Source organism: Chionomys nivalis, chromosome 1 (assembly GCF_950005125.1).
Source record: "Chionomys nivalis chromosome 1, mChiNiv1.1, whole genome shotgun sequence".
Classification (NCBI taxonomy): domain Eukaryota; kingdom Metazoa; phylum Chordata; class Mammalia; order Rodentia; family Cricetidae; genus Chionomys; species Chionomys nivalis.
The window spans coordinates 36,995,597-37,005,596 of NC_080086.1; the positions used below are offsets into that span (position 1 = coordinate 36,995,597).

Below are 10,000 nucleotides of genomic sequence, written 5' to 3' on the forward strand. Positions count from 1 at the left end.
ACTTCCGGCCTCTCTATCCCGGGAGGATCGACTCTGTGGTTTCTCCTCCGCGCAAGCGTCCTTGGTCTTTCTAACCAGTCTTGCTTCTTCCGGAGTAGGACGGTTGAGGAATTTAGTCCCTAGAATTTGCACTTTTACTTGATTATAAAACATTTAAAGAATTACTTATCTCTTTTATATTTGTGTTTTGTCGATACACACATATATGTATATGCACCACGTGTGTTTCTTGTGCCAGGAGAGACTGGAAAAGGATGTAAGGTAGACTATTGTTAGCTACGGTGTGAGTGCTGGGATTTGAACCCAGATCTTTTGGGCTCTTAACCGCCGAGCCTAGACCCTAAGTTCCTATTCTTGAGACAGGGTCTCATGTGTTGAGGATGGCCTCGAACTCTTGACAGTCTTTTGCTTCCGTCTCCCAAGGCGTGATTATAGTCTTAAACTCCGTGCCTGTCTAGATTTAGCATCTTTGACCAATTGTCCAGTGACTGGTTGCACACTTACACTCCTTACAGCTCCACATAACGGTGAGGTTAGGGTCCAGAGCAAAGATGTCATACTCCCGAAGATTCTGTGTCGAAAGGCGACACTCAGAGGCTGAGGCAGCACAGAAGCAGTTTTTCTCCACTGCCGCGCTATCCATAGTGGCAGGGTCTGAACTGAGTGGCACCCTGCGGCAGGAGGATGAGGAGTTCCTCCTCTGTTACACAGGGAGTTAAGAGGTCAACCTGGGCTATGTGGGAAACTGTCTTAAAAAAAAAAAAAGAGGGCTGGAGAGATGAGTCGGTGGCTAAAAGCACCTGCTGGTCTAGAATTCGCTATGTAGGTCAGCCTTGAACTCACAGAGGGCTCCTTACCATGCAGGGCGTGTGTACGTCTGCATGCCTGGAACCAGAGGAAGCTAAGAGAGGGTGTCAAATCCTCTGGAACTGGAGTTCCTTTCTGAGCTACCACGTAAGCTCCGGGAAACGAAACAGGGTCCTCTGCAAGAACAAGCTCTCTTAACCACTGATCCCTCTCCAGCCCTCTGGGGTTTGGTGATTAATACCCACGATTTACATTAGACTGAAATTCCAATTCCAGGCTCTCTGGCACCCTCTTCTGGCCGATGTGAGTACTGCATACACATAGTGTGCAGTCAGTCCTGCATGCAGGCCAAACACCTATGCAAACAAATGGTTGGGCTGGGCATGATAGTGCATGTCTGTAATCCCACCATTTAGAAAGCTGAAGCATGAGTTTGAGGTCAGCCTAGGCAACATAAAGAGATATTGACTATCATCTACCATCTATCATCGATCGATCTATCTATCTATCTATCTATCTATCTATCTATGTATCCATCCGTCTATCTATCTATCTATCATCTATCTGTCTGTCTGCCTGTCATTTCTGTACACATATCTAGTTGCTGTATGGAGAATGGGCTGGAGGGGATCAAGATGAAGTCTATGTCAGTAGCAGAAGCAAGGAACAACCCAGAGGCTTGAGAGCTGGATAAGGAAGATCTTTGAGTTAAAATACTGCTGAGAAACTGCAGGAAGAAACAGTAAAGATGGTGTTTCTTACTGATCTGGAAAAATTTTTCCAACATGTACTAACTCAAAACAAAAATTGCCGGGCGATGGTGGCACACACCTTTAATCCCAGCATTTGGGAGGCAGAGAGGCAGGTGGATCTCTGTGAGCTCAAGGCCAGCCTGGTCTACAGAACTAGTCCCAGGGCAGCCACAGCTGTTACACAGAGGAACCCAGTCTCCCCCCACCAAAAAAAATTTAAAATGCAAACTCCTTAAAAACAGGTGTCAGGGGCTAGGGAGATGGCCCAACCGTTAAGAACGCTGGCGGTTCTTGCAGAGGACCCGCGTGCAATAACCATTGCTTTCATGGCAGCTCACAACCACCTGTGACTCCAGTTCCAGAGGATCTGGCGCTCTCTTCTGGAAGCCTCTAGCAGAAGACATGCATCTGGTGCACAGACATACATGCTGGACTACCCTGGTCTACATAGTGAATTCCAGGACAGACAGAGCTGCGTAGTGAGACCCTATCTCAACAAAACAAGACAACGTAGGTCCTTTGTAAGAACAATAGGTGTTCTTAACCGCTGAGCCATTTCTCCAGCCCTGTATTTTTTGGGGGAGGAAGAGGAGGTCACAGTCCCGGTTTAAATTGCAATTCTATTTCTGTGATACTATACTTTCATATGTTCAAAGACAATTTCTCTTGATGCTGTCCAAGTGGTCCCAATTCCTGTTTGATTCTCTCTAGCCTCTCAAATTCCTGTTTGATTCTCTCTAACCTCTCAAATGTTGGTACTCAGGCATGCATAACTGTGCCTGGCTTCTTTTTTTTTTTTTTTTTTTTTTTTTTGGTTTTTTCGAGACAGGGTTTCTCTGTGGTTTTGGAGCCTGTCCTGGAACTAGCTCTTGTAGACCAGGCTGGTCTCGAACTCACAGAGATCCACCTGCCTCTGCCTCCCAAGTGCTGGGATTAAAGGCGTGCGCCACCACCGCCCGGCTTTTTTTTTTTTTTTTAGATTTATTTATTATGTATACAGTATTCTGCCTACATAGGATATATAGGCCAGTAGAGGGCACCAGTTCTCATTACAGATGGTTGTGAACCACCATGTGGTTGCTGGGAATTGAACTCAGGATCTCTGGAAGAACAGTCAGTGCTCTTAACCTCTGAGCCATCTCTCCAGCCCTGTGCCTGGCTTCTTGTGTCTTTGATTTTGCTCAGAGTGTCACAAGGTTAGCATCAAGAATGTGTGTGTGCGAGTGTTCATTTGTGTGTGTGTGCACGCGCGTTTGCATGTGCATGTGTATGTGTGTGGGGAACCTGTGTGTGTATACCTGTGGAAACCAGAAGAGGTTGAGCCAGAGTTGCAAGTGGTCATGAGCCTCCTCAGTGGGAGCTGAGACCCCAACTCCAGCTCTTTGGAAGGGCAGTAGTTGCTCAGCCATCTCTCCTGTCCCTCTGAAGAATAGTTGAATGTTTATCAAGGTGTTTTTTTTATTATTTTTTAAAGGATTTATTAGGGCCGGGCAGTAGTGGCTCATTCCTTTAGTCCCAGCACTCAGGAGGCAGAGGCAGGTGGATCTCTGAGTCTGAGGCCAATCTGGTCTACAGAGTTAGAGAGGATTCCAGGATAGCCAGAGTTACACAGAGAAACCCTGTCTCAAAACAAAACAAAACAAAAGTTTATTTTATGAGTGTTTTGCCTACACAAATGTATATGCACCATGTGGGTACATGGTGCCCCAAAAGGACATCAGACCCCTGGAACCGGAATTATAGATGGCTGTGAACCACCAAGTGGTCTTGGGAACCAAACCCAGATGCTCTGCAAACAACAGTGCTCTAACTGCTGAGCTGTCTCTCCAGCCTGTCAAACTTCTTTCTTTCTTTCTTTCTTTCTTTCTTTCTTTCTTTCTTTCTTTCTTTCTTTCTGTCTGTCTGTCTGTCTGTCTGTCTGTCTGTCTTTTTTTTGTAGAGAGACAGAGTCTCTATATATAACCTTGGTTGGTGACCTGGAACTTACTATGTAGACCAGGCTAGCCTCAAGCTCACAAGGATCTGTCTGCCTCTGTCTTCCAAGCGTTGGGATTAAGGGCCCTTTTTGCCAGCTCAGTTCTGAGTCACTGCCACAGTGTTTCTCTGTTCTAAAGTGTCTTGGAAGGGTCTCACACAGTGCATGACTTGAGAGCCCTTCGAATGTTAATTCCAAAGGCAGGGACCAGAACTGAGTCCTCTGTGTCCCTGAGGTTCGAAGTGCTGATGGCTACAAACGTTAGAGGAGTATTTCTTGAGAGATTAATTCTAGTGAGATCCAGGGGCCTTCTCCAAAGTCTGTGAAGAACCCCTCAGACAGGCACCTCACTGCATTAAGCTGGTTTTTTCTTCTGCTTTTTCTTTCTGTTCTTCCAGTGATAAACTTAGTGTGTCAGCCAACATGAGTCACCCTCGGGCCTATCTATCCAGAAACATCAAGTACACATAGAATGTTTAATAGATGTTTGGGGCGTGGATGTAGAAGGGAGGGACCTGACCCTTTCCCTAGAACTTCCTTGCGGAACTGCTTCCCTTGGACATTCCCCGGCTCTGCCGTCTGCTGGAGAGTTGAGCTATTTTTGTGTTTCAATCTCAGATTTGTTGAATCAGGTGCTTTCTTTCTCTCTCTCTCTCTCTCTCTCTCTCTCTCTCTCTCTCTCTCTCTCTCTCTCTCTTCTACAGGGTCTCATGTAATCCAGGCTAGCCCCGAACTCACTTTCTATTTAGATGAGATGGCCTTGAACTCCCGATCCTCTGGCTTCTACCACCTCCAAAGAGAGGGAATAAAAGGTCTTTGTAACTTTCTTTGTGCTCTGCTGGTTTCTCTCTAATACCCCTCAGGACATCAGATTATCTCTAGTTCTCCAGACTTTGGTTACCACACAGACATTGGTTTTGTTCTTGTTTGTGGGTTTTTTTTAAAAAAATATATTTATTATGTCTCTCTCTCTCTTACACACACACACACACACACACACACACGCACGCACAATGTGTATGTGTGATGGTCAGGTGACTCAGGCGAGTCAGTTTTTTCCATTAAGTAGCTCTCAAGGATTGAACTCAGGTCATCAAGTTTACAAGTATCCGCTGAGCCATTTTGACGGCCCTTGTGTTTTTTGAAAGTCAAGGTCTTACTCTATAGTCCCGCAACTCTCTATGCAGGTCAGAGAGACCTGAACCCAAAACATGGGCTTGCCTCTGCCGGTAAAGGGCTGGGACCAAGGTCTGAGCCACTGCGCCCAGCTGCACCGTTTTACTTTCCCCCCCTTCTTCCTAGTGCATTATTTGAAGGAAAACAAACCGGAAAACAAACAGAAGACGTTTCCGCTGTTGCTTTTTGGTTTTTTTTGGTTTTTTGAGACAGGGTTCCTCTGTGTTTTTGGAGCCTGTCCTGGAACTAGCTCTTGTAGACCAGGCTGGTCTCGAACTCACAGAGATCCGCCTGCCTCTGCCTCCCAAGTGCTGGGATTAAAGGCGTGTGCCACCACCACCCGGCTGTTGTTTTGTTTTTTGAGACCCCTTTTCTGGTTTTTCTAGACAGGGTATCTCTCTCTTTGTAGCACTGGCTGTCCTGGAACTCCCTCTGTAGACCAGGCTGTGCTGCCACCACCCGCAGGCAGGACCTCTCTGTGTGTGGCCAAGGCTGAGAGCTGTACGCTGTACCTCTCTGCTCCAGCTCCTCCCGAGTGGCCTAAAGCTGTCTTGCTTTCTGCCGCATTATCAGGGCGACAGGCTGCGAGCGCTCAATGAATGAATGTTGCCTCTTCCAGGGACTGCCTTAGCTCTAAATAATGGTGTACCAAGGGAGCCAGTGAGTCCTCCCTTGGACCTGCAGAGGCCTGCCAGGTGACCAAAGGAGAGAGAAAAGCTGGGCATCTCTGTCTTCATGTTGCCTCGACACCTCTAACCCTTTGCTAGCTTAAGGCTTAAATCAGCTTCCCCAATTCGGCTGTGCCTGTAGATGTGGCAGGCATAAAAAAAAAGAAAAAAACTTGTCCTACCCAGGTACATGGCTTTAGTCCCAGCACTCTGGGAAGCAGAGGCAGGTAGGTCTCTAAGTTCAAGGCCAGCCTGACCTACAAATCAAGTTCCAGAAAAGCCAAGGCTACACAAAGAAAACCTTGCAAAGAAAAGAAAAGAAAGAAAGAAAGAAAGAAAGAAAGAAAGAAAGGAAGGAGGGAAGGAAGGAAGGAAGGAAGGAAGGAAGGAAGGAAGAAAGAAAGAAAGAAAGAAAGAAAGAAAGAAAGAAAGAAAGAAAGAAAGAAAGAAAAGGTTTTTCTTATCTTAAAAACTGGTATTAAGCCGGGTGGTGGTGGCTCTCGCCTTTAATCTCAGCACTCGGGAGGCAGAGGCAGGCGGATTTCTATGAGTTCGAGGCCAGCCTGGTTTACAAGAGCTAGTTCCAGGACAGGAACCAAAAGCTACGGAGAAACCCTGTCTCGAAAAATCAAAAAACAAAACAAAACAAAACAAAAAAACTGGTATCAAAGGCCTATTTCCACTCATTGTACTTGGAGCTTTGTCCTTCCCCTTTAAGGATGAAGATACCAGGGGTAGGAAAGACATTTTCAAGGTTTACTGGGACAAAACCCAGGAGATAACTCTACAGGTACAGGGAAATGCTCCCAGCCTGGGTTTTATCCCTAGGACCCACAGGGTGGAAGGAGAGAACCAACTTCAGCAAGCAGTCGTCTGATCTCCACATATGCGCACATGACCCCACACACATAAGTACACACATAGAAAGGGGTGGGCAAGGGCCGGAGAGACGGCTCAGTGGTTAGCAGCATGTGTTGCTCTCTAGAGGAAGGAAGCTCCGGTTCTCAGCACCATACAACCAGCAACCCCTTGTTTCAGGAGATCTGTCGCCCTCTTCTGGCCTCCACAGGCACTGCATGCATACAGAGATGCAAATATTCATACACAAATAAAAGAACTCTTTAAAAAATATTTTGTCGAATAAAATAGATATAGAAAGGATCTGTAGAAACATTACAGGTTGCCAGCACTAAGCTGTTGCCACATCCGGTTCCAAACCACTGCAGTAGTGCCTACAAGTCTCCGGTGGTTGCCCTCAACCTGAAGAAAGACACAATCCTCATACTGATTCAGTCCCTCTGCTCTGATTTCCTTCTGAGTCTGTTTCCTTTTCAGCTTGTCACAAAAACCAGGAACGGCCGACCTGGGAGGCAATCCACTCCCTAGCAACCACAGGACCCATATTCCAGACTGGAGAGCAGCCGATTAGAATAGTTTGAACAAGACAGTTTGGCTGTGCATATTTATACCCCCCCCCCGCCCTCATTTCGTTTTAATTTTTGAGACAGTGCCTTATTCTGTAGCTTTTGTTAGCCTGGAATCCACCATGTTATTCAGGCTGGCCTCAAACTCATAGAGATTCCCCTGCCTCTGCCTCCCAAATGCCGGGAGGCGGGGCTACCATCTCCAGCTGTCCCGTTTTTTCGTTCTTCTCCTGTGGAATCCTAGAGCTGCCATCTGCACCCCAAAAATCAGTACTTAAGGGCTGGAGAGGTGGCTCAGCGGTTAAGAGCATTGCGTGCTCTTCCAAAGGACCCGAGTTCGATTCCCAGAAACCACATGGTGGCTCACAACCATCTGTAGTGAGGTCTGGTGTCCTCTTCTAGTAGGCATATATGCAAACAGAGTGTTGTATCCATAATAAATAAATATTTAAAAAAAACAGTACGTAAGAGGCTGGTCCTCTCACTTTTCCTGGTGTGGTCACACTGCATAAATTTCCTTTTCTGTCTCTCTGATTGCTAGACTTCTTGAAGACTTATTTTTATTTTATGTGTATAGTGTTTTCCCTGCATGCATGTCTTTGCACCAGATGCATGCAGTGCCCACAGAGGCCTGAAGAGGGGATCAGATCCCCTGGAACTAGAGTTATAAATGATCATGTGGGTGCTGGTAATAGAACCTGGATCCTCTGGAAGAGAAGCCAGTGCTCCTGACCGCTGAGATATCTCCCCAGCACTAAAAATGATGTGAATGCTTCTTGTAGAGGTTTTGATGTAGAGGTTTTTATTTATTGTGTGCACGCACGTGTGTGTGTGTTGATTCACGTAAGGACAACCTGTGGGAGTCAGTTCTCTTTTTCTACCATGTGGGTCCTGGGGATCAAATTCAGGCTGTCAGGTTTGACAGCAAGTGCCCTTACTCGCTGGGTCATCTTGCTGGCCTTAGCTTAATTTTTTTAGTTGTAATGTTCACAGCAATAGATTATCGATCTTATGCTCTTTTTTTTTTTTTTTTTTTTTTTTTTCCGAGACAGGTTTCTCCGTAGCTTTTGGTTCCTGTCCTGGAGCTAGCTCTTGTAGACCAGGCTGGCCTCGAACTCACAGAAATCCGCCTGCCTTTGCCTCCCAAGTGCTGGGATTAAAGGCGTGCGCCACCACCGCCCGGCTCTTATGCTCTTTTTAAGCTTTTGCTGAGACTCTGTTGCTCAGGCTTGTCTTGAATTGGAGATGATCCTCCTGCCTGTCTCTCGGGTCATGTACTTCACTATACCCAAGATTTGTGATTTTCCACTCCCTTCTCTTACTAGATTGTTACTCTGTAGCCCAGGCTGGCCTATAAACTCCCTGTAGCCCAGGCTGGTTTCATTCACAGCAGTCTTCCTGCCTTGGCTTCCCAAGTGCTTTGTGGGATTATAGTCATTACAGGCATGAGCTACCACTCCTGGCAAGGTATTTTATTTTAATATTACATATTTTACCTTGTTCTAATCTCTGTTTCTATATATTGCAATACTATTTTATCAATAACAATCACTTCTATCTATTGAGTGCCTAAGTTGCAAAAGTTTTCATTATGTATATATTTTTGTTTTAGCCCAAGCTAGCTTCAAACTCATGGTTCTCTATGTATGCCTCAGTCTACCAAGAGCTGCTATAATAGCTCTGAGCCTCTGTACCTGGCTTTAACAGGAGTGCTATTCATTATGCAGAGGAAAAAATCAGGGCTGACAGAAGGCAATTCATGTGAGCACAAACAGTCGGGGTGGGGGTAGAACACAGACCACAGTCCGCGTCTGCCGCATCTGTTGCTTCCTGTGCCCTCTGGCCTGGTACCATGTCCTGGGCAGTACCTCTTTATTCTAGCGCTTTCGAAACATGCCTTCTTCCCCCTTTCGGGGCTTTCTGGAAGTCAGTCTGACTTGAAATCCCCAGGGGAGGGTTTCAAACTCATTCCCTATGCTCTTTTCCCTAGCTGGGGCTGGGGGCCAGGGGAGTGGTTTCACGGGACACGGAAATAAAATGGAGGGATGCCTGGGCTGTGCCTGGCCACGCAGTATTACCAGGAGGCTAGGAGGTGAGGGGGAGGAGAGGAGCTGGGGTATTTGGCTACCAGAGAGCAGGTGAGGGGGGGTTGGTGGAGCTGTGTGAGGGTAGGGTATAAGAAACCGGACTGAACAAGAGGGCTTGGGTAGCATCAGGTGGGGGTGAGGGACATTGACTCTGTAGGGTTGACCTGGGGAGAATCCGAGTTATCAGAAGGGAAGAATGGTTTTACTTGACTGAGGCGGCAGGGACCCATGTCTGCCCACTCCTGGCATTCAGACTCACTCCCTGGGCTAAGGCCTTGAAGACAGTGGCAGCAGGGACCCAGGAGCTACAGCAGAAACAGACAGAGAAGGGCAGGGTAGAGGGGTCATTCTGTGAGCAACCAGAAGAGGCTTTCCTGAGTTGGCAGCAGGGAGCTGGGGCTTCTAGGTAGCTCACGTTGAGCTCTGAGTTTGAGATAAGCAGCAGTCAAGAACCAGAGAGCAGCAATATAGAAGGAAAAGCAGAGGCACACGAGCCCAGGACTACCCCGCTAGAAACCACGGTGGTTATCTAACTAAACTAGTTAAGGCTCAGTAGAAGTACAGCGCCAACTCCTTTGCCACATTGGTTATGGTGCCAAGGAATGGGTAACAGCTATGGTATGGGAGAGCGCAAACCTAGACAGTCTTTAACATGACAGAGAGTTCTGTTGGCCAGAGCTAAGCCTCAGGAGGCATTTATTGCTCAAGGGCCCATGGTTAGAGCAGGCTCTCCAAGGCCTGACTGCCTGTGGAGTTTCTGGAGGATAGGTGACTTTCAGGTCTCACCCAGCATGAGGTGGGGTGACTCACCCCCTGCCAGCAGAGCGTGGACTCTGCCCCCAGAGACAGGGACAAAGCAGTGAGGGCCTCTTCAGCCCTGGCTTGGGCTCCTCTGCTCAGTGTAGCCAGAGCTTGGGATAGAGAAACATGGAGTGAGTTGGGCAGGGGCTGGGAGCAGCCGAGGAATCAGTGGGGGTGGTAAATGCTGGCTCAGCTGTAGTTGGTATCGATTCAGGGAAATGGAGGGGAGGGTGAAAGACTGGGGCACAGGGTTGCTGGGTGGGGGTTGGGGATACAGTGAGTCAAAGAAAGAAAGAGAGGGACCCTCTCC

General features: G+C 47.4%; 1 protein-coding gene across 2 annotated transcripts in view; it reads left to right on the plus strand.

Annotated features, from left to right (window-relative positions):
- The first annotated feature begins 8,822 nt into the window (after positions 1 to 8,822).
- The window catches only part of Cidec (cell death inducing DFFA like effector c), a 13,155-nt gene continuing 11,977 nt past the window's right edge, over positions 8,823 to 10,000 (plus strand). The window contains exon 1 of one of the 2 annotated variants that reach the window (XM_057769077.1): positions 8,823 to 8,894. In XM_057769077.1, the coding sequence (XP_057625060.1) occupies positions 8,848 to 8,894 (47 nt within the window). In that variant the 5' untranslated portion in view covers positions 8,823 to 8,847. Of the gene's footprint in view, positions 8,895 to 9,696; positions 9,822 to 10,000 lie in introns of those variants that run through there. The other variant, XM_057769078.1, reaches the window with a different exon arrangement.